At 48.1% G+C, this 25,404-nt stretch overlaps 1 protein-coding gene across 1 annotated transcript in view; it reads left to right on the forward strand.

The window, feature by feature from the left end:
* The window catches only part of LOC147108325 (receptor-type tyrosine-protein phosphatase delta-like), a 620,473-nt gene that overhangs the window by 213,276 nt on the left and 381,793 nt on the right, over positions 1 to 25,404 (forward strand). Inside the window, exons 3-4 of the mRNA XM_086004913.1 lie at positions 13,757 to 13,902; positions 15,640 to 15,781. Of these exons, the coding sequence (XP_085861039.1) occupies positions 13,757 to 13,902; positions 15,640 to 15,781 (288 nt within the window). The remainder of the gene's footprint in view (positions 1 to 13,756; positions 13,903 to 15,639; positions 15,782 to 25,404) is intronic.

Raw genomic sequence — 25,404 nt, forward strand, 5'->3', positions numbered from 1 at the left:
ACTGTTGTAAAGTGGGAGATGCGGCAGCCAATCTGTACACAGCAAGGCGCCACAAACAGCAGCGCTATAATGACCAGAGAATCGGTTTCAGTGATGTTGGTTGAGTGGTGATTATTGGCCAGGACACCGGGGAGAACTCCGCTGCTCCTTCACAGAATAGTGCCATGAAATCTTTACCTCCAGCTGAGAGATGAGACCTGAGGGGCCTCGGTTTAACGTCTCATCCGAAAGACGGCACCTCCGACAGTGCAGCACTCCCTCAGCACTGCACTGGAGTGTCAGACTGGATTTTGTATATACAGTATTATATATAATTTCTAACTGTAGTCCTAGTTAATCGCCATTGCTGTCACATTTCCTCCTTCAGTTTGGCCAGCTTCGGGCTGTACACTTCTCCGTTGCCCCAATGTTAGATCTGGACATGTCACCGAGCTTGTCGAAGAGAGTGGACATTCCAACTTGAGCCCACAGAGGAATCAACAGAAAGCCTGCTGATGTCATTGAAATAATGGTTGATGAAATATTGATGACTTGCCTCTAAATGTCATTTAGTAAATATTACATTATATATCATTTTATCTCTATTTGTAATTTATTAAAGTTCTTGCGTATAGTGTGCACTTCTTGTAAATGTTGCACCTTCCCCACGCACACTTGTTATAAACACCCCATTGTAATCAAACATTGTATCCTTTAACTCACCGTGAACAACAACAACACGGGAGAACTGCACGTATAATATTATAAAAGCTTTACGTATTCACACACTTCCTGTCACACTTCAACATTACGTGCTATCAAATGCAAATTTCTGTGTCACATTGCATGGGGGAAAAGTATAAAGAATCAAACGTATCCATTTGGAATATATATACTGATATATATAAACTCTCCAGCCAGAATATCTGTAGCCTTGTAATTGACTTGTGTATGAACTCACCCAGCATTTACACAGCATCAAATAGACTCTGTAGCCTTAATGGGGGACACACCTATAATTTACCATGAGAATTACACATTGTGTTTACATAGTGTAATGATCCTGACCTTATAAAGCACTACATCTTCTGCGATTCAACATTACATGTTTTTATTTTCCATTTCCATCTCTGGAATTCCCTGCCTAAACCTCTCCGCCTCTCCCCTCCTTTAAGACGCTCCTTAAAACCTACCTCTTTGACCAAGCTTTTGGTCACCTGCCCTAATTTCTTCTTATGTGGCTCGGTGTCAAATTTCTTTGTCTTATAACACTCCTGTAAAGCACCTTGGGTTGTTTTACTACGTTAAAGGCGCTATATAAATCCAAGCTGTTGTTGTTCTTCTTCATTATCAGAGGAACTGTGAATGGAGCTGAACATTGTGGATTCATCAATGTTTAACATTCTACTCCTTAACTTATGACAGAGGGAAAGTAATTGGTAAAGCAGTTGTGTCTCGTGGTTGTCCACACACTTTGTTACAATTGCAAAGCAATCTTAAAAGCAAAAGAGAAAAATCAGTCATTTTATGCCGAGTTTCTCTGATGTAGAGTCAGAAATTTACCTCGGGATTTTAGACAAAGTGGCCTATGCTTGCTTATTGAGACCACTTTCCCCCGAGTGAGTGAGTGAGTGAGCGAGCGAGCAGTGGCATTAAAGGGATAGGCCAGCTTAGCAAAGAAATATCACAACAGTGCTGCAGGCCCCAGATTACCATGTGAGCAAGGCCACAAAGTGTGTTAAAGACATCCAGTGGCAGAACTCGATTACTGCACTGTGTTCCCCACTCTGTTAGCTTGGACTCCTGAAAATCGCATTGAATTCCACTTCTAGTGCGGTTAGCAACCATGAGCAATACTGACTGGGCGTGTGCTTCTGTCTGCCCCCCCCCCCTTGTATCTTGTGACCCCCCAGCAGGATTGCGATTATATGTAGATAATAATTCTTATTGTGCTATTAATATGACTGAAACCCAACCTCACACTTCGATCTGCTGGAAAGCCATCTTGTGGGGACTTAATTAAAGTGCAATGGAACTGTGGTTGGTTTTGAGAATGGTGATCTTTGCGTGTATGCAGGATTTCAAATTGCAAACCTCGGAGAATCTCTGGGGCAATATGGAATCTCTGAGTTCCAATTAAAAACATATTTAATACTGCAGGCTAGCACCTCTGCCTACTTATTAGAGCTCGGCCGTTCATGGGTGATGTCAGGAAGCCCTAGTGGAAATCTGGAAATCTCTCCCCCAAAAAGCTGTTGAGGTTAGGTAAACTGAAAATTTAAAAACTGAGATCGATAGATTTTTGTTCGGGGGTTTATTAAGGGTTACAGAACCAAGGCGGGTAAATGGAGTTAAGATACATGATCTAATTGAATGGCCTACTCCTGTTCCTATGCTTAAGCAGCCACTAGGATGCAGACAAGAGAAAGGCCCAAATGGGCACTCCCTCTATTCTTTCTACCTGCTACCTGTGAAGGTGATGTGTGACACTTTGCTCAGTGCTGCACCCTGGTGTCCCTATTCAGGAAAGAAAATTAATGTCCCCTAAAGTACAGGAGGTGTGGGAGGGAAGTCCATGATAGGGTCATCACACATGGTGCCTTGTCAAAATGGGATTGATGGGCAGAATGGCCTTTCCTCACTGTGGATTTTCTTAAGTTCTTACAACCGAGATTCGGGACACACCACAGGGTTCAACTTCCTGCAGTGGCACAATAGTCAGTATATTTGCATAAAGTTACTTTTGTGTGCAATTTTCATATGGCTATCCCATTTATTTTTAAAGATTTCCTGCTGCATGCATTAAACTAGCAAAGAAGTTTTATACTAACACATTAACCAATGAGGTATTAGAGGGAATTAACCCCTTCCTGGGTGGTGCAAATAATGAGCGTAAAACTACGTCCTAACATTCCAAGGCCCACTTTGTCACTGCAGAGTTTCCAGAGCTTACCCTGTTTGAAGTTTTACAAAGCAGCATTTAGTTAAGGCAGCACGCTGTCGCTGTGCCCCATGATGCTCCTTGCACACTCACAATGACTGACTCAATGAACCAATCACATTCATTATTCTAAAGCAAAATACTGCGGATGCTGGAAATCTGAAATAAAAGCAGAAAATGCTGGAAATACTCAGCAGGTCAGGCAGCATCAGCGGAGAGAGAAGCAGAGTTAACGTTTCAGGTCGGAGACCCTTCGTCTCCGGCCAGTTCTGACGAAGGGTTATCGACCTGAAACGTTAACTCTGCTTCTCCACAGCTGCTACCTGACCTGCTGAGTATTTCCAGTATTTTTTGTTTTTATTTTACATTCATTATTCTGCCTGACTGAGGCAATGAACCAATCACATTCATCATTCTGCCTGGCTCTGTCAGGAAAACCAGGTCCTGTTGCCAGGATGTGCAGCCACTAAGCCCTTGGATCAGCATCCATCCAAGATGGCTGGCTGTCTGGCTAAACCAGCGTTTAATAGAGGCATGCAATCTGCTAGCTGTTATCTGGGGCCAAGTCTTTGCTATTTATTGCTAGAAATAGATTGGCAGCTCTACTTGGGAAGGGGTGATTGAATGGCGTGGCTGAGAATCAGCTGTTCAATATCTTTCTGCATCTGTGAAGAAGCTCCTTTGGGGAACAAGCTGTTCATTGTCTCCCTGTAAATGGGAAGAAGTGGATGATGAAAGGTTAATCCGCTCCATTGAGAAGCTGTCTCCTGTCTTTGTAAATGGGAAGAGGTTGTATTGCAGAACAAGCTGTTATTGTCTCCCCATAAGTGGCTGGACAGAAAGGTTCCCCACTCTACTGGAAGTGGGAATCTGGCACCTAACTTTAAATGGTGAGAAGCTCTAGTAGGAAGAGACTGCCTCATATCTAACTGTAAATGGTGATGGGTTCTGCTCCCTCCCTCCCACCCATTCAGTTCCTCTCCTGAAAGCACTGACTAGTGCTAGCTGTACAGTTCCACAGGTACTGGCAGCCCATCGTCCCGCCAAATGCCAGGCGTTAACTGTAGCTCAGTGGTAGCACTCCAACCTCTGAGTCAGAAGGTTGTGGTTTCAAGTCTTACTCTAGAAACTTAAACACAAAATCTAGGCTGACACCTCAGTGTAGTACTGAGGGAGTGCTGCACTGCCGGAGGTGCCGTCTTTCGGATGAGATGTTAAACCAAGGCCCCATCTGCCCTTTCAGGTGGACGTTAAAGATCTCATGGCTCTATTTCAAAGAAGAGCAGGGGAGTTCTCCCTGGTGTCCTGGCCAATATTTATCTCTCAACCAAAACAGATTATCTGGTCATTATCACATTGCTGTTTGTGGGAGCTTGCTGTGCGCACATTGGTTGCTGCGTTTCCTACATTACAACAGTGACTACACTTCAAAAGTACTTCACTGGCTGTAAAGCACTTTGGGATATCCTGAGGTCGTGAAAGGTCTATGTGAGCGTAGCCGGCGAGTGTCAGCATCACAACCAACTGTGCTGCTGACGCTCACTGTGCCCAATCCTGACATCACCTGACATCCAGCTGCCACCAGGGGGCAGCAGGCAGCAGGAACGCATGTTGTGGACAACAGCTGCGCTCCCCACCACTGTCAGCTCCAACCAGCTAATTCACCACAGACCATGAACTGGGGACCTTTTAGTCTCCATGGCTCGGTACTACACCAAAGTGTCTGTACCCACTCGCCATTCTGGAGCACCTGGTTTCCAGCTGCAAATGGGATGAGGTGGGTGAAGTGGCAAAGGCTGGGTGAGGTCGAATGATGGATTCTCACCTCAGAAATAAGGAATGGCCATGGTGTTCTTAATTTCACAGAGACGCTGAAGCTCTCGGGTTTGGAGAATCCCTTGAAAAAGAAAAGGTTATGTTGCACCAATTATCACAAATAATATAAAGAGGTTGCCACTTCTGGCTAGAAAGACCTACTTCCCACTTGACTTGACCCACCTAAAATACCGTTACTGTTCTGAGAGACTTCTTCACTGTCATGTCGAATGAGGGTAAAGTTATGAGTGCGGTAAAGTTAGGAATATCGGCTCTGATGGCTTTCGTTTTAGAAAGGGTAGCCTGAGGCTCTCAATAATTCTCTTGAGTACTTGGTGTTTAAATTGCTGAAACCTCCAGCCTTCAACCAACTCTGCCAGAAACCTCAATTAAACTCATGAGATGCCTTTCTGACAACACAGGTAAACTGTACTGGGGATGGGGGAGGGGGAAGGATGCGCTCCTTTGATTTGCAGGGCATGACGTCTGACTCGTGCTCACCCTTAATGTTCTGCCTTATAATTGCAGGAGTTTCGTTTTGTTGCCGCCAGTAGGTGGCAGTAAATGGAAATGGCCAGTAGGGTCACTCAACAGGAAGTAGTATAGTGAGCAAACAAAGAGGTCACATCAGCATGGAGCGTGCTGCAAGTTAATCCGCTGTATTCTTACATTGTTACGCCTTCGAAAGCATTGCCTTTTTACTCCAACCCAATGCAACTGATTTGTATTGTTTCATTGACCTCATGCAAGTGTGGCATTATTAAACACCGGAGCTTGGACGCTACATCCTGACTCCCATGTCATTATTGAAAGGAGTTTGGCTGGCTGTCTAACTGCGTACAGACACATACACGTAGGGAGGACAGCACAGTAAAAAGGCAAGTCATCAGCTGGCGCAACAAGCAACATTTGCCGTGCAGCACGGTGCAATCATGGACGGCAAGAGCTTCCAAGACGAGCAGAGATCTGTAACCAGCTCAAGAAGTACACGCTCATCTAGATCATCAACAGCCAGTGTAGCAGCAGCTAGAGCCTGGGCTAAAGCTAAAGCGGCACAGGCTCGCGTGGCCTTTGCTAAACAGGAACTGCAGGAACTGACTGTGAAGAAAGAGAAGGTCCGACTACAAGCAGAGGCTGCTACATTGGACGCCACGCTGGAGGCACTACACATTGAGAAAGAAGCAGCTGCCGCTACTGCTGAGGCAGAGATATGGGAAGCGGCACTAGGAGCAGAGGTGGGAGAGCACTACAGCATTGCTCGTCCTGCATCACCTCAAAGCACTGAGAGGCGGACAAGCGACTATGTCCAGGCGCAGGCTAGGACACACACAGACATCTCCTCCTTCCCAAACTTTGAACCGTTGCACGAGAACACGGAATCGCCATCACCAGCCCAACATGAGGTCACTCAGGTGGATCATTCACGCTACACTGATGATGACCCCTTCCTTGTTATTGATGACTGGTCACACGAAGGAGAGTTTGCAGCGCTGCCGAAGAAACCTGTGCCTCAATCCGCCGCTCCCAACCACTTGGAAGGTACTCATGCCAAAATTCCACACATCAAAAAAGAACCCTTTTCAAAGGTTAGAACAGGTCACCCGGCATGGCAGTCTCCCATCCAATCGCAGCCCTACCGATGCGATCATACTCTGGCAACCCATGCACAGACTCCTAATATGACAGGCATCGCCCAATATTTGGCACATAGAGAACTTGTAAGGACAGGTCTCACAAAATTTGACGACAAGCCAGAGAGTTTTAGAGCATGGCAGTCATCCTTCCTTAATGCCACTGGCGGCTTGAGCCTGAGTGCTAGTGAGGAGTTGGATTTATTGTCATCATGGCTAGGCAAAGAATCGTCAGAACATGCCCGTAGGATCCGGTTTGTGTACACAAATGACCCAAGCACAGCCCTTAGAATGGTCTGGGCAAGACTCAGGGAGTGTTACTGCGCTCCTGAGGTGATAGAGAAAGCCCTCTTCAGTAAGCTGGAAAACTTTCCTAAAATAGGTAACAGAGACTACCTTAAGCTTAGAGAACTCGGAGACCTTTTAATGGAGTTACTGGCAGCCAAAACAGACGGATACTTACCTGGGCTCTCCTATTTAGATACTGCTCGCGGCATCAACCCAATAGTGGAGAAGTTGCCCCACCCTCTCCAAGAAAAATGGATCAACGTAGGCTCAAAATTCAAAGAAGACAACCACATGTGGTTTCCCCCATTTTCCTTCTTTGTGAACTTTATCTGCAGAGAAGCCAGAATTAGAAATGATCCAAGCTTTGCCATGTCCAGCTACTGTAGTGGACCCTCAAAGTATGAGAAGCCCATGTCAAAGTACGCAGGCACAAGAATGCCTATATCTGTGCATAAGACGGATGTCACTGCAAAGACCGACATCAGCATAGATGCAGCAAAGAATGAAGACGATCCCGGAAAACACTGCCCCATCCATCATAAGCCTCATCCGCTCGCAAAATGTAGAGGCTTCAGAAACAAGACCATAGATGAACGCAGAGCCTACCTCAGAGATAATGGGATATGTTTTAGGTGTTGCGCCTCCATTTCCCACACTGCAAGAGACTGTAGGATAGCGTTGAGATGCAGGGAGTGTGAGAGTGACCGCCACAGCACAGCTATGCACCCAGGTCCTACCCCCACAACGGAAAAGTCAACCATCAAAGACTCTGAGCCCGGAGACGAGAGAAAGGGAACCCTTACCACTGCACCAACGGTGAGCTCCATATGCACTGAGGTGTGTGGCCAAGGCCTCACAGGACGATCGTGTTCCAAAATATGCCTTGTAAGAGTCTACCCACAAGGACAGCGCGACCGCTCAGTTAACATGTACGCAATACTCGATGACCAAAGTAACCGGTCACTCGCATGGTCAGACTTTTTTGACATATTTGGCGCCGAGAGTAGCCCAGCCCCTTACTCACTGAGAACCTGTGCCGGACTCTTGGAGATGGCAGGAAGGAAAGCAGATGGGTTCTGTGCCGAGGCAGTGAGTGAAGGGGTGAGCATAGACTTACCGCCCCTGATAGAGTGCAGTGAAATCCCGAACAAGCGATTGGAGATACCAACGCCTGAGACAGCACTTCACCATGCCCACCTAAAGCCCATAGCATCACACATCCCAGCATTGGATCCAAAGGCCCAGATTCTCCTCCTGCTCGGGAGAGATGTGGTGAGGGCGCATAAGGTGAGAGAGCAAGTTAGCGGACCACACGATGCCCCCTTTGCCCAAAGACTTGACTTAGGCTGGGTGCTCGTGGGAGAAGTGTGCCTAGGCCAAGCTCACAAGCCCAACGTAAGCACCTTTAAGACCAACGTGCTAGAAAGCGGACGACCCTCTTTCCTCACTCCCTGCCCAAGTCACATCCACCTGAAAGAGAGAGCGAGCTACGGCGGGGAGCAACAAGGTGATTTCTCTCACACAGCATGGGGGTGCTCGGCTGACACCAGAGCTGTCGACAAACTGGGGCACACCGTGTTTGAAAAGACAAAAGATGACAACAAAGGTGCTCTCTCCTTCGAAGACGAAGCTTTCATGAATATTATGGAGAAAGAATTTTACAAAGAGGCGAACAGCTGGGTTGCGCCTCTCCCCTTCAAGGTACCCCGGCTTCTTCTGCCTAACAATCGCGATCAGGCACTGTCACGCCTCGCATCACTGCGGCGCACATTAGATAGAAAGCCCGAAATGAAGGAACAGTTCATTGCCTTCATGGAAAAGGTTTTCGAGAGTAACCATGCTGAATTAGCACCTCCACTCAAAGAAGGAGAAGAGTGCTGGTATCTCCTGATTTTTGGAGTTTATCACCCCCAGAAACCTAGTCAAATAAGAGTAGTTTTCGACTCCAGCACTCAGCACTGTGACATCTCACTCAACAATGTTCTGCTCACGGGTCCAGACCTAAACAACACCCTCCTTGGCGTGCTGATTTGCTTTAGGAAAGAGCTCGTAGCAGTAACCGCAGACATCCAACAGATGTTCTATTGCTTTGGGGTGAGAGAGGACCATAGGAACTATCTGAGGTTCTTCTGGTATCGCGACAACAACATGTCAAAGGACATCACTGAATACAGGATGCGGGTCCACGTTTTTGGTAACAGCCCCTCCCCTGCAGTCTCCATCTATGGGCTCAGAAGTGCAGCCAAAGAGGGAGAACACGAGCATGGAAAAGACACAAGACAGTTTGTGGAGAGACATTTTTATGTTGATGACGGCCTCATATCCTTACCTTCAGAAGCAGAAGCCATCAACCTGCTGAAGCGAACTCAAGCTTCATTAGCACAGTCCAACCTGAGGCTGCACAAAATTGCCTCAAACAGTGTAGCAGTGATAAAGGCCTTTCCAGCTGAGGATCTCGCCAAGGGCATTAAAGACTTAGACCTCAGCGACGAAACCATGCCAGCCCAGCTAAGCCTTGGTTTACGTTGGGAAATTGAATCTGACACCTTCACCTTTGCAGTGTCTGTAGGTGACAAGCCATTTACACGCCGTGGAGTGCTGTCAACGGTCAACTCGCTCTTTGACCCTCTCAGCATGGTGGCGCCCGTGACTATTCAGGGACGAGCCCTACTACGAGAACTCTGCACAGACACGAGCGACTGGGACTCTCCACTCCCCGAAGGCAGGTTAACAGAATGGGAGACATGGAGAAAGTCCTTCAAAAATCTAAAAAATCTTCATATCCCACGCACCTACTCACCAGACACACTCTCCAAATCCAAACGCACCGAGTTGTGTGTATTCTCAGATGCGTCCGAGAAAGCTATTGGCGCGGTAGCCTACCTGAGATCCCTGGATGATGAGGGCCAAAGCAACATGGGATTTGTCCTGGGAAAGGCGAAGTTGACACCCCGGCCAGAGCCCACCATACCACGCCTGGAGTTATGCGCTGCAGTATTAGCGGTGGAGATGGCAAATCTCATCCTGGATGAGATAGATTTCAAGCTGGATGCAGTGAAATTCTACTGTGACAGCAAAGTTGTGCTCGGTTACATCTCCAATGAGTCAAAGAGATTCTTCATATATGTACACAACAGAGTTCAGCGAATAAGACAATCAACATGCCCCGACCAGTGGCACTATGTGCCCACAGAGCTGAATCCAGCTGACCTCGCCACCAGGTCAGTGCCTGCCTCCCAGCTCTCCAATACAATGTGGTTTACCGGGCCAGCTTTCTTACACAAACCTGACCAAGCTGACCATACGGCACAAGAATCATTCAAGCTCGTCAGCCCAGATCTAGATGTGGAGGTCCGTCCTCATGTGATCAGCTTAATGACTCACACCCAAGAGAGCCTACTTACCTGTGAGCGCTTTGAACGCTTTTCAACCTGGCGATCGCTCGTTAGAGCCATAGCTTTCTTAATCCATGTGGCTCGCTCTCACAAGTCCGATCCTGGCAGCTCGTCAAACAAATGCAGAGGTTGGCACTGGTGCAGGAAGCCTCGTTCCCCAGACGAGTTGGCTGCAGCTGAGAACATTATCATCAGGTCAGTTCAAGTTCAGGCGTACTCTGAGGAGTACAGAGCACTTGCTGAAAAAAGAACCATTCCCAAGACCAGTTCACTGTGGAAACTGAATCCAGTTTTGAATGACGGCCTCATCAGAATTGGAGGACGGCTGACGCATGCAGAACTGAGCTTGCAAGAAAGGAGTCCTGTTGTCCTGCCACATCAAAGCCACATCACAACATTGCTCACAAGACACCACCATGAACTGATAGAACACCAGGGCCGCCAGTTCACTGAGGGAGCCATTTGAGCAGCCGGCTTGTGGATTGTCAGCGGCAAACGGTTGATTGGATCTGTCTTACACCAATGTGTCACATGCAGAAAGCTCAGATGGAGAACGGAGGAGCAGAAGATGGCTGATCTGCCTTCGGAACGACTTAGTTCATCGCCACCATTTTCATACGTCGGCCTGGATGTTTTTGGCCCTTGGACTATCACTACTCGCCGCACCAGAGGAGGCGTCGCTCATAGCAAACGCTGGGCTATGCTATTCACTTGTATGAGCACAAGAGCTGTGCATATAGAAGTGATTGAGTCCATGGACACGTCCAGCTGCATTAATGCATTACGAAGATTCTTCGCCATCCGCGGGCCAGCAAAGCAGTTAAGATCCGACTGTGGAACAAATTTCATTGGAGCCTGTCGAGAGCTAGAGTTAGGGAATGAACACAACCAAAGGCCAAGCATCCTGACATACCTAAGCCAGCAAGGTTGCACATGGGAATTTAATCCTCCACATGCTTCACACATGGGTGGTGCGTGGGAGCGCATGATTGGAGTGTCGCGGCGCATTCTGGACTCAATGTTGCGACAGAACAGACCACCTCAGCTGACGCACGAAGTGCTGTGCACCTTCATGGCTGAAGTGTCAGCAATCATTAATGCGAGGCCCCTTGTTCCTGTTTCTTCCGATCCAGATTCACCATTCCTTTTGACTCCAAACATGTTACTCACACAGAAGGGCTGTGCACCCACTCCTCCTGGAGACTTCACTGACAAAGACCTCCTGAAGAGCCAGTGGAGAAGAGTACAAGCCTTGGCCAGTAAGTTCTGGAGCCGCTGGCGCACCGAGTACCTTCCCACTTTGCAAAGCCGGCGGAAGTGGAACGAGGCTCGTCGGAATCTCCGAGAAGGTGACATCGTCTTACTGAAAGAAAGCCAAGTATCCCGCAATGAGTGGCCTATGGGTCGTGTCACCTCTGTCTTCCCCAGCAAAGACGACAGGGTGCGAAAGATAAAGGTGAAGGCCACTGTTCAAGGGACGGTCAAAAAGTTCTTCAGACCCATCTCAGAGGTCGTACTCCTCTTACCTAAGGAGGAGTGAGTGTTATTGATTCCACAGTTCTGTATGTTTTATAAGTAGTGGCATCTAATAGACGCCAAGCGGGGAGTGTTCTGCCTTATAATTGCAGGTGTTTCATTTTGTTACCGCCAGTAGGTGGCAGTAAATGGAAATGGCCAGTAGGGTCACTCAACAGGAAGTAGTATAGTGATAGCAAACAAAGAGGTCACATCAGCATGGAGCGTGCTGCAAGTTAATCTGCTGTAATCTTACATTGTTACGCCTTCGAAAGCATTGCCTGTGAGTTGAATGGTTTCATTACATATTCATGTTTAGATGTTAGTTATATCTCATGTATGTAACAAGGTGCATTTCTTTTTTCTTTCTCAGTTTTACTCCAACCCAATGCAACTGATTTGTATTGTTTCATTGACCTCATGCAAGTGTGGCATTATTAAACACCGGAGCTTGGATGCTACATCCTGACTCCCATGTCGTTATTGGAAGGCGTTTGGCTGGCTGTCTAACTGCGTACAGACACATACACGTAGGGAGGACAGTACACTTAACCTGGAAGTATTTGATGCTCTCAGAGCGCGAGAAGGTTCAACTTCCTGTCATTGCCCTCCTTCACTTTGATGCTTACAAAATGGTTAACTCAGTGGCCTTTCTGCATGTGTAAGTAGGGTTGCCAACTCTGGTTGGACCTATTCCTGGAGGTTTTATCACATGACCTCCAACTGCTCCCTCCCGCCCGACACGTCCATCTTCTGACACCTCGTCCCCCACACCAATTGGAAAGCAAACAGACTCATTATTATTGGATGATTCTTGACTTGTCAGTCAAACAGACTTCTTTCCCATCGCCGATATTTTAATAACTAATAAATTAAAGCGTTCGAAGCAAATGAAAAAAACACATTATTTTCGTGCCCCTGTGAGGTGGCTCGCCGCAGGATTCTGGAAATTAATCTTCAATTACTGGAGACTCCAGGTCAATCCTGGAGAGTCGGCAACCCGACTGTGGAGGGAGAGTGTCAGCGGCAGGGACGGATTAACACACGGGCTTATGGAGCCCATGTCCGGGGCACCAGTAAAACTCACCATAACGCAGAAAAATTGCGAACAACCGCTGGACTAAAATATTCCAGCGTTTAAAATTTACCGTCAGAAGTGGGTTTAGAAAGCCACCAGATTTGTTGCAATGTAAATACTGCCACGGGTGTTCTAACGGATTGGAGGGGAGTTGTGCAGCAGGGAAGGTGCAGAGGGCCCCGAATATTCGTGGTCGCCAGGAGTTCTTAATCCGTCTCTGGTCCGCAGGGTAATCAGTCATGGAGGGGGGAATGGGAGGGGACGTTACATCCAAGCCTAATATTTTCCTCGCCTGGTATCTGCCACCGAGCTCTAGCAAGGGGTCACTAGGCAACGGTCAAGAACAAGAACCCTGGGTGATTGTTTTTCATTTTATTTGCCCCTCCCTATCGCAGAGGTGCTGACACCAGTTCTAGCACTACCTTACCGGAGATCAGCTCCTTCTGCACAGATCAGGAATCATCCTGGGACCTTCCTAGTTTCTACAGCTAAGATCCTCACCACAGCTAAACTCACTGAACCATTAAACAATGGAAACATTGCCTGTTTTCTGTTTTGTTCTGTACAAGAAGAGAATGGTGATGCAATCATGTAATCATACCTTCCTTTGTTCACTTGTGTCATGTACTGCGAGTCTCTTGTGTAGTGTGCTGGGAGTCCCTTCTCTATTGTACAGGGAGTCCCTTCCATTTATACTGCTGGGTCGATCTCACAGCACCAGCACCCCAGCACATGAGCAAAGATGTGAAAATGGTGACTTAAACTTCTGGCTGTTGCTCCTTCTCTGGCTGGAGAAGGTCCATATGAGAAAACTCCATCATTGGCCCAACTTGGGCCATTCATGGCCAGAAAAAATGGCATTGTGGGTTGCTACCTCTGGAGGTGGCAAGGAAAATGGCTTCCTCAGCATGGTCTACCACTTCGGGAGGCATTAATACTGCCTCTTTTATTTTCCAGCGCTATTTTGTGGGCTGTTGATATCGGCCATGCTGCAAGGTAGATGTAGCACGAGAGGTGTGGGCCTAAAATTATTTGGACTGATTCCATTTGATGGACACTTGAGATGTTCTAATCCTTCCTGTTTCTGATAAATTTCCCTTTTCGTTCCTTGCAGCTCCTCCGAGGTTCATGAAAGTTCCCAGTGACCAGATTGGTGTGTCAGGAGGAGTGGCGTCCTTTGTCTGTCAGGCGACAGGAACCCCCAAACCTCGAGTCACTTGGAACAAGAAAGGAAAGCGAGTGAGCTCCCAGCGTTTTGAGGTACGCTATCCGTTCTGGCTGTTGGCTGATTTCTGGGACTGGGTAGAACTGGGTATGAAGCAATTAATAATGGTGCCAGGATGTTATAGTAGATTCTAGTACTGCAGTTCAAATCTACCCAGGCAGACTGTCTTCCCCTATGGTTCAGGTCCAGTCTGAGCCCTAGAGACCAACGTTTGATACTCGGGGTCGAATCTCTTTGGGAATTTCCCCACCTCCCTCTGTAACTTCGGTGGAAACACCATAGAAATGGCACACTGGCTGTTGACAGCGTTTCTTTGATCTCCTGTCAAAGTTACTGAGGGAGATCGGGAGAATCCCTGCAGAAGTTATCCGCACTGACAGCCTGGCTGGTGTCGCCCAGGGGGAGTGGAAGCAGTGGTAAGCTTGGGCTGGGGAGGTCAGTAGTGGGCCAGGGCTCCTCCCCTCTTGATCATTATACAGTGACCCTGCTGGAAAGTGTGCTTACGTGGATGTTAGTCAAGGGCAAGATCTCGCCCTCGAAGGCTGACTATCCAGGCTCACAGATGAAGCATGGAGTAGGCCACTGCTTGTGGAAGAGTACCCCACATATGTCAGCACTTTGAGGAGAGGAAGGTAGAAACTTAGGGTTGGGGGTGGCGGGGGGAAACAAAAAAAAAACCACCATCCATCATCTCTTGGATTGAAGCTGAAATCCAACACAGACAAGAGGAATACAATGACCTAAGCAATAACAGATGGAACAGGAAATGTCACCTCTGTGCAGTCGGGGCTGCCCTGCTAAGGCTGAAGTGCATTGTTTGGTCAGGTTCTACTCGGGGAGGGGGTTATTGATCCCTAATAACTTGTTCAGTAGCCATGTTGAAGACCAGCTGGCGCCTGGCTGGGTTTGACCACCAGTGAGCTCAGCCCATCCTCCAGCAGAACATTCAGACACGAGGTCACCTGTAATTCCTTAACAAAGATGAAGATTCCTTAACAAAATCATGCTCCACTGTGTCTCAAAAAAAGAAAACGTAGATCCAAAAAATGTTCTCTGCCTCTTTGAAACAGGTTGATTTTTCTCACTGCCTACCTGCCATTGCCAGGTCTCCTTGCTGCTGGATCGTTCAGGGATATCGCCAGTTGGGAGGTGTCACAGCGTGCCTCAGAACAGCTCCACCAAAATCAACTTTGGAGTGGGCCGAGAGCCGCCACTGTGTCCTTCCATGGTCAGGAGGCTCTGGGTTGGCTCCCATGGCAACGGCCTATTGTCATGGGCCCAACTTGTTTTTGACGGAGCCTCTTCAGGGACCTTATGGTCAGGCAGTGAGGAGGGGATTTGAAATGGCCGGTCTCCATCGAGGTGAAAATATTCATATTTGCGAAAAGAAAAGCATCAAAATTATTTCTTTATTTTGAGAATAAAAGGATGTGGGATCTTACCAGTTTTGTTGTCCTATTTCACCGAGGTGTTGGTGGATCTGTGTTTCAGTTCGAGAATAATGCTAAGTTTAGTTTTAGTCTGGACTCGAGCTCAACTTTTAGTCGTCCTCTTCCAGTGGTCCTAATTTTAGTCTGGAGCAAAATTGCTGTCATGTAGTGCCCTTAACATAGAAGCCATCCCAGGTACATCACATTTGGAGGAAGAGGCAGTGAGTAATGAGAGAAGAATTGAGAGTTGACAGTGAGCCAATGTAGACCAGTGAGGAAGAGGGTGATGGGTGAGTGGCCTCCTTCTGTGCTGTATTACTTTGACCTCTTTGACTCATTTAGGTGATTGAGTTTGACGATGGTGCTGGAGCGGTCCTGAGAATACAGCCCTTGCGGACACCCCGGGATGAGGCGGTTTACGAGTGTCAAGCAACCAACACACTTGACGATGTAACCGCGACGGCAAAGCTGACTGTGCTGAGAGGTAAAGCTTGTTTCTCCTTCTCACAAGTTAGTTAGTTACTGTGAGCAACATGCCTGGAGATCTGTCAGTAAAATATTAAATGGTAGATAGATGAGGTAAACCCAGAATGTTAGAGGACCAGAGGACATGAATTTAAATTGGTGAAAAATATATTTAAATCCCCACGTTTGTTGATGTTAATCTGCAGCTCATTTGTGGTAAGTACACATATTATTTTTATTGAAATTATAACATTCATTAATAAATGGGTTACTCAAGATTAAAAGAGTCATAGTTTAGGGAATTGAATATAAAGGATGGATCATTTCAAGGTCAGATTGCTATGTTGCAGAAACTAAAAGGACTGGAGATGTTCGGGTTGACCCTGATCCGATGTGCTAACCTGTCCATTCCTGTCCCTGGCACATTTCAGAGTCAGCACCAGATTGAGCAGAGACAGGAGTCATTAACTGAGACAAAAAGCTACGTAAAATGGGGTCAGGCAAGCAGTTGGACACCACAGCGGGGTCCTCCTTCCCTTCACTCAAAGCAGCGAGTTGAATGTGAGAATGTCTGTGGTTGACGTGTTGTTAATAATGTCCTACCTGAGTGCAGAGTATCTCCATGCCACTGTGACGAAGGAAGTGGAGGGGGGTGGCACAGCTATTAGACAGCTCAAGGATGGCAACAGCTGCCTGTCGATGTGTGAGCAGGTTACCAATCACGTGTCAGCGAGCAGCTGGTCATCTGCAAGGGGTGCAGCAGGAAACAGGAGTAGGCCATTCAACCGCTCCGGCCTGTTCCGCCATTTAATTAGATCGTGGCGTGGCTCAGCTGAGCTGGACCTCAACTCCATTTACCCGCCTTCCTGCCATATATCCCTTATTAGCTTTACCTAACAAAACTCTTTATCGATCTCAGTCTTGCAAATTTCAATTGATTACAGTAACAGCCGATAACAGTTTGAATTGTTACCATAGCAATAGTACCGGCATGGCATCTGCCTTTTGCTGAAGTGCAAGCACGTAATAAAATCGAAGGTGGTATTAAATGTGAGGTTACTATGGTAATTTACCCCCCAATCCCCCACAGTCGTTGCAATTGGTATGTCCCTGTGACAGTACAGTAGAGAACGGGGAACTTAATATGTATTTAGAGTGGTGATTGGGGGAGGAGGATTTACTATACGAACTCTCATTGCAATTTTTTATAAGGGTATAAATTTGCGATTCACATATTGCTACTGTGGAATAGAAGCATACAGACCTTCTTATTCACGTGACACACCAGCTGCACTCTGTCCCTCTCACTTTTAAAGTACAATATTTTACCTGCTGTAGCATATTTTGAACTCTGCTGAGAATGCCCGCTTATTGGCACACATCAAAGTCGTCTTGAACTAATCTCCCAAACCCAGCCCGATGAGACACTACGGGGTGCATTGAGATACCAGAGACCCCAACTGGTAGGCCCTGGACGCCCCGATTGATTGCCATCCCTGCTGTTTGACCGGCCCTGACTCCTGTGCACTGAGAATAGTGGCCAGGCTCGTGGCCGTCAATATCTCCCACTTGTACCCTGACACCGGCAGATAGGGATCAGTGAGCATTTGACTTAATCGATGCACCGCTGTTTTGTTTAATGGAACAGGCCTCACACAGCCTGGAGGTCTTTGTTTCTGCTTAATATCGCCTGCCTGCCGCTAAGGTGTTTTTATTATTCATATATATAATGTTTTCATAGTGGATATCGAATTAGTGAGTTTGTTTATATTCTCAAAATTAAAGGCTCTGTGCTATCTTGCTGGGAGAGGAGAGAGGCAGCAACATTATGGCAAGCTCTTACCTTGAGGATGTTTTTTATTTTCAAAACTGTGATGTTTATCTCTCATAATTTTACATTATTCCAGGTTGATCTTTTTGTATGAAAATTTGATACTGGACCATTTTCTACCAATTGCTTTAAGGCGCCTGACCTGTAACATTGCCTTCATCTTCAATGGTTTACCCATCTTTCAAAGGTTTATTTCAGGAACCTCTTGCTAAAGCAATTGTGCCTTTTAATTGTTTTACTACAAGCTCTAAATGAAGGGCCAAGGGCCTGAAATCAGGACACCGATAAGTTTGAAGAGAAGTCTAGGTACAACAACAAGCAGTGGTTAGCTGACACCAAGCTTTAAAAGCCCCCGTACTGTAGGCGGAAGGAGGTCTGAAGGGAGGGGAGGAGTCCCCCACTGTTGGGGTTTGAGAAAGGGTGGGTTGGAGTCGGAGATAGTGAGTGGAGTCTTTGATTTCAATACGGTGAGCATGTGGGGATGAGGAGGAACTGCTGACTGGCAACATCCAATGTTCTCGACCCTGGTTCAGGTGCAGGAAACTAGGGGAGGAATAAGTTACAGGCAACTGATTGCAACACTTCTCCCACTGCTCAGCTGAAATTGGCTAACTCAGCACAGACTGCAAAGTAAAGCTGGCACCTTCCTGGTCCCTAGCTCATGAGGGAAGGGCAGAGAGGAGAGAGAAATGTGATGATCACTGTTCCAAAATGAAGACTCATGATACAGGCTCATTCTCTGACTTATGCTTTCCCAGGGCCTCGAATCCTGCAGACCCTTATCTCCCCCAGCCATTTCTCCCCCTACAAAGGTATGGCTTTTAACAATCGCTCTCCTCTCCTGCGCTATGTGCCTCGGGCCTTCAAGGTGATTTCTGAAAGGCAAAAGCTGAGGTGGTGGTATGGGTACTGAAACCGGCCTCTGCACCCTGACTTGGGGAGTGAAAAATATCGGCCAGTGTTCACGCCCCTGATCCCGTCCCAGGGACTCCTTTCTGACGAACACTATGGACGTCGGCAGAGGACAGGATCAGGCCTGGCTGTGATGCCCCCAGCAGCTGAAGAGCCTGCAGACAGTCACTGTCTGGGCAGACAGACCTGATCGAGGAATCCAGCGAGGATTCAGTGCTTCCACAAGAGGAGGAAGGAAAATTGGCAAAGAAGACTAAATGATTTAGCACTACAGCAACTATTTTTGATGCTCATCTGCTGCACGTAATCCACTACTGGGAAAGTAACTGAAGCAGCTAATAAATCTCCCGTGTGCCCGTGGATTGGATTACAGCCTGGCCGGTTCACGCAATCCCACATATCGTAACACCTCTCCGTGACACACAGACTGATATGTGCAGACTGTTATTTATCTAGTCAGCTTCCCTTTTGGAAGTGCATTTTGTGTTTTATGAAAAGGTATTGAGAGCCCTTAGATATAGTGCTTTTAATATATTTTTAAAAAGAGCATTAATTAAAAATGCATTGCTGGATACGGCCCTGCAACTTCCTCAGGGCACGTTGAGCTCCGTTCTGCGGGTTGTCTGGTCTGTGGATGGGTGTTATGACCCTGTGTGATGCTGCTCGATACATGACAGCGCCCAGTGATTCACACAAGGGCGTTTTCAAGGTTGTCTTTTGCAGCTGGTTCCAAGGTTATTCACTACACAGCTTACCTTCGTCCATCAAACCCCTTTCGTGAAGTTGGCAGTGTGAAGGGGGCACAGTGGTGAGGCATGTTACTCTGCTGCCACGCACTCCCCTTGTCCCCGTGCGCCTGTCAACCTGAGGTGAGAGTTCAGTGGCCATTGGCTACTAACAGTGAACAGAGGAAAGCACCCCCTAAATGCGCAGCATTGACTGGAATTTAAAATAAGCTTCTGTTGATACTGTCTAATGGTTTGTGTATTATGGCTGATGGTGGTGAGGTATTCTGGGTTTCTGTACCAGGTACAGACAGACACGGGGGGATAATTGCTGGTGTCACTATGTGTAGCAACAGTATAAATTTGTTCTTTGTGAATATGTTGCTGATGCCAATACACGTAGTTACCACAGCAGTTCTTCTCCACATTGCACTTCCACAAAGACGTTTTGTGCTTCAATTTGGATTGTAGGAAATGTAATTTAATTCCACTGCCTTTTTTTGAGAAATGCAATGATGGCCAAGTATTGGCAAACCCAGGGCCACAGGAAAGGTCTTTTAAATCTGTTAACAGAGCTGTCAACTCTGGACAAATCCTGGGTGTGGGATGGGAACCATCTGCTTGAGATGTCTCCTTGCATCTGAACTAAAGCACCAGACTGTGTCCATCACAAGGCACAAAGAATGGCCAAGTGACATTAACGCTTTCTCTCCTCCTTGCTCTGATCTTATTTCCTCTACTTTTTGCTGTGTCTGTTCTTTTTCTCTTTGTTTATTTATTTCAGTAGACTTAATAGAGTACTCTCACTGACCCTGTGGATACTGGCATATTCCTGCCTCCATAGCTTTCTCATGCGCTGAGAGAGAAAACAAGAGACATGACAGGAAATCCTTTTACGTGCGTTGCACCTTATAATCAGGATCTCATGCATGGAAGTACCACTACGTGAGGGATAAGTCTGCCCATTAACCCATGAGGGTCAAAGCTGTGAGTGGGGAGTGGGGCATGTTATATGATCCTGAGCGGAGCTTCCGACCCCATACCCTCTCCATCACGAAGGCGACCTACTTCCACCTCCACTCCAGGGGCTTGAGCACAAAAATCTAGGCTGACACTCCAGTGGAGTGCTGCGCTGTCAGAGGTGCCATCTTTCGGATGAGATGTTAAACCCAGGCCCCGACTTCTCTCGGGTGGATGTAAAGGATCCCATGGCATTATTTCGAAGCTATCCCCGTTGTCCTGGCCAATATTTATCCCTCAACCAACATCACTAAAACAGGTTATCTGGTCGTTGTCACATTGCTGTTTGTGGGAGCTTGCTGTGCGCAAACTGGCTACCGCGTTTCCTACATTACAACAGCGGCTACACTTCAAAAGTACTTCATTTGCTGTAAAGCGCTTTGGGATGCCCGGTGGTCGTGAAAGGCGCTATAGAAATGCAAGTCTTCTTTTTCTTTCCCTCTAATATTGCCTGTCTCCACCCTTGTCTCAACCCATCTTCTGCTGAAAACCTCATCCATGCTGTTGTTCCCTCCAGACTCGATGATTCCAATGCTCTCCTGGCCGGCCTCCCATCTTCCACCCTCCATAAAGTCTCACACCATCCTGACTTGGAAATATATCGCTGTACTTTCATCGTCACTGGGTCAAAATCCTGGACTCCCTCCCTAACAGCACTGTGGGAGTACCTTCACCACATGGACGGCAGTGGTTCAAGAAGGTGGCTCACCACCACCACCTTCTCAAGGGCAATTAGGGATGGGCAATAAATGCTGGCCTTGCCAGTGACGCTCACATCCCATAAACAAATTTTTAAAAACCTGAGCTCATCAAAAACTCTGCTGGCCGTATCTTAACTCGCACCAAGTTCCATTCACCCATTACCCCAGTGCTTGTTGATCTACACTGGCTCCCAGTCCACTAGCACCTCAGGTTTAAAATTCTCATCCTTGTGTTCAAATCCCTCTATGGCCTCGCCCCTCCCTATCTCTATAACCTCCTCCAGCCCCACAACCCTCCAAGATCTCTGCGTTCCTCCAATTCTGGCCTCTTGTGCATCCCCGACTTCCTTCGCTCCACCATTGGCGGCTGTGCCTTCAGCTGTCTAGGCCCTAAGCTCTGGAATTCCCTCCCTAAACCTCTCTGCCTCTACCTCTCTTTCCTCTTTTAAGATGCTTCTTATAACCTACCTCTTTGACCAAGCCGTTGGTCACCTGCCCTAGTGTCTTCTTCTTTGCTAGGTGTTAATTTTTGTCTGATGACGCTCCTGTGAAGCATCTTGGGACGTTTTACTACGTTAAAGGTGCTATATAAATGTAAGTTGTTGTTGGTATCTTCAGGTCATGCTGGAATAAGTTCATAATCTCCTGCCATTCATTTTGTTCTTTCCCACAAATGATTTTAGATATTTAATTATTTTCCATTGGTATTTGTTGAGCAGAATTGGATGGTGCTTAGTGATTGGTCTGATGCATGTGCCTAAGTTAGGTGTGCACTATCATTATAGTGTATCAATAGGCTCTGTGTCGTCCTGTCATTCATGTGCTGTTATTATGGTGTATCACTTGGACTTAGGTAGTCCCAAGTCAGAAGTGCTGTTGCTATGGCGTGTTCGCAAACTTGTCTACTTCAGGAAAATGTCAGCAGTGAGATTTATGCAGTGAGAGTAAGTTAGAGTGGAAACCCATTTAAACACATGGGGGGAAAAATTCAGCTGGTTTGCGCCTCCCGTTAGCACCTTAAGAGGGCGCTAAGTGGGGCACAAACCAACTAGCGCCCAGGTGCGGCAATATCTGCGCCTCTCGCGTAATTCACTGGACATTTTGCGGCAGCGCTAAACAATACCGCCTGCTCTCCTGCGCACACAGATCTTGACGTCATTCGAGAGTGCAACGCCCTTGTTACGCCCCGGGATGGAAATTGAGTGGCGCCCCCCCTCCTTTCCACCTGGCGCAACCAGCGACAGGCAGACTGGAATGCTTCCCAGTCGCTGTGGGGCTGGGGGGGGCGTTATTTAAAGGGGGCCTCTTCCTGGCTTTTGCGTGGTAGCCATTTTTGCACCACTCGTTCAGAGAGAGAGAGAGAGATTTTGAGAGAGACAAAGAGAGAAAGAGGGACTTCTGCATTGAGTCAACGCTGTCTGAAGTAGTTTTGGCTTCTGACCATAACTTTGCAGGTACTTTGGTTTTTGACCTTCATAACTTTGATAGCCTCGATACTATGGGGACTGCAATGGATGGGGACGTCGTCCTTCTCCATCACATTCAGAGGGCACAGAGACGCAGAGAGAGAGTGGCAATCATGGCCAGACGGAGGAGGGCCAACAGGCCTCTGTACAGGAGACCTTACCCTCCCAGGGTTTTTCGCCAATAGTTCTCCTACATTAATATGTCTGAGGAGCAGTGTTTGCGAAGGCTGCGCTTCAGCAAGGAGGTGTTCACTGAGCTCTGCCACCTGCTGCAGCCAGATCTGCAGCCTCAACTGAGGAGCAGGACTTCTCTGTCGGTGGCAGTGAAGATAACAGTGGCTCTCAACATTTATACCACCGGCTCATTTCAATCAGCTACTGGCGACATCGCCAATATCTCCCAGTTCGCGGTGCATTGCTGCATCCGTCAGGTCACAAATGCCCTCTTTAAAAGGAGATGAGAGTACATCTTTTTCCCCATGACCCCGGACAAGCAGCAAGAATGCGCCATTGGCTTTGCGATGATAGCGGGGTTCCCCATGGTGCGGGGCACCATTGACTGCACGCATGTGGCTTTGCATGCGCCGCAAGAGAATGCCGAGGATTTCCGCAACCGAAAGGGCTTCCATTCCTTAAATGTTCAGTTGGTCTGTGACCACAGACAGCTGATACTCGCTGTCAATGCCCACTTTCCTGGCAGCAGCCATGATGCCTTCATCCTGCACCAGACTTCTGTGGCAGACCTTTTCCAGGCACCGCATCACCCAGGTGGTTGGCTTCTCGGGGACAAGGGATATCCTCTGTGCACCTGGCTGATGACACCGCTCCGTACGCCCAACACCCCTGCTGAGCTGCGATACAACGAGAGCTATCAAGCTACCAGGAACATCGTTGAGCACACAATCGGCGTGCTCAAACAACGGTTCCACTGTCTGGACCATTCTGGAGGAGCCCTGCAGTACTCGCCTGAGCGAGTCTCCCACTTCGTTGTAGTATGCTGCATGCTGTATAACCTTGCAATCCTCAGGACCCAGCCAATGCCACCAGGCATTGAGCACCACCAGAGGAAGAGGAGGAAGAGGAGGATGATCATCAGCAGCACCAAGGCGGGAGGGAGGCACACAATGTACAAAGTGGAAGGGCGTCCGTCAAAGGCTCACAGCAAGTCGCTTCTAGGCCCCTTCTGAGGAAATGGCTTCTGCCATTCAAACAACCTGAATGAAACCATCCCGCAACCCCTAAGCCGGTCAAGGCAACAATGATTGCAAAGACCAAACATGTACATTTTGAATACAGAAACTTATTTATTTTATAAACTCTGTGTGTCTCGTTTCTGCAGGACAAACTAATAGAAAGAAACACAAAAAAACCACTCATTAACATAACTGGCTCTCACAACCTGGAGACAATGTCCAAAACAGTTTTAAAAAAATTGACCACTAACCTCGGCCTTTAATAAAACAATGAACCACATTTTGTCACACCTCCTACTTTTTGCCCTTTGAGGGTGATCTCCTTCCCTTGCGAAATTCCCCCCTTCCCACCCTGCAGCTCCTCCGTAATGGGACCCCAGTGGCTGCAGCAAGGCTGGTGGAAGGCTGCTGATTGTCACAACCTGAGACTTCAGATGCCCTTGAAGGACAGCCTCGACCAGCTCTGGGCCTGGAGGGCCCGGCTGCAGACTGCACCAACTCTGCATGGGCGGCAGCAGTCTGTCCTACAGGTGGTGGCAAGTGCAGTGGAGAAGTGACAGTGGTGGCAGCAGGAATGCTGTCATCTTGAGAGACAACTCCCTGCTCGACCGACACACTGGCACTCCCACGGGGCAGCACTTCAGCATCCGGAGCAATCTGCTGGAGCACAGATTGCTGGCCTGCTGCGGCGCGGTGAGAGCCCCGGGGAAATGTGTCCAAACCAGCGAGGATGGCAGTAGTCGGTGCTCACGTGGCCTCAATCTGCGTCTGCATGAGAGCAGCCAGTGACTGCATTGCAGCACTACGCATTTGCGTGGCAGCCGCCTGTGCTACAGCGAAGTGCTCCACACTCCTTGCCAGTGATTCAATGGATTCGGGCACCCTTGCCACTGCAGCCATGAGCTCAGTGTGCCTGTGCTCCGCCTGGGCGCTCATTTCAGCGAGGACCCGCTCCTCCTCTGCGTCCAGTGCAGCAGGACTCGATGGCATACTCTCCCTCCGGGGAGAAGGTCCCCGAGCTTCCCTACCCCCATCGCGTTGCTGCAGCCCGCTGGGTCCTGGAGCTTCACCCTCATCAGACCATTCCCCCCTGCTCCCCTCCAGGGAAGGCGTGTTCCCAGTGTGGGCATGGGCTTCCTCGGGAGAGGGTGGCGCTGATGCTCCAGCTTCCTCTTCCTCCTTGCCTTCAGCTTCACTCCCACTGGCAGCTTGAGGGCCCGTCTCCTCACCTGGTGAATCACCATCTGAAAGCAGGGAGCTACAAGAGTGGCTTTAGTGCGAGGACAGGGTGGCAGCAAGGGAGGCATGAGTGCAGCGATTTAGTAATTTGGATTGAAAGTGTCAAAGGCTGGTGTTGTGAGGAACAAGTGGATGGAGAGAGGACAAAAAGGTGATGACCTTACCATTGCTGTCCAGAACAGGGTCGGCGTCTCCAGTGGCGACGGGACCAATCACCCGGCTTGCCACAATCCTGTGGACGCACTCCTCAAGATCACTGAGGGGTTGAAGCTGCGGCCGCCCTCCACCGGTCCGTTGCTGCTGTCTCCTATTATGAGACAGCTTGGCCTGCAAGAAAAAGGACAGCGTCTGTGAGTAAATATGCAGCCATGGTCTTGCCTGAAATGCCCCCCATAGTTGAATAGCCCTTACTGTATGCAGCCATGGTCTTGCCTGAAATGCCTCCCATAGTTGAATAGCCCTTACTGTATGCAGCCATGGTCTTGCCTGATGTGCCTCCCATAGTTAAATAGCCCTTACTGTATGCAAAGTGTGGAATGTGCGTGTGTGTTTGAT

Source organism: Somniosus microcephalus, chromosome 13 (genome assembly GCF_052327205.1).
Source record: "Somniosus microcephalus isolate GS21.2 chromosome 13, FLI_Smic_1.0, whole genome shotgun sequence".
NCBI lineage: Eukaryota > Metazoa > Chordata > Chondrichthyes > Squaliformes > Somniosidae > Somniosus > Somniosus microcephalus.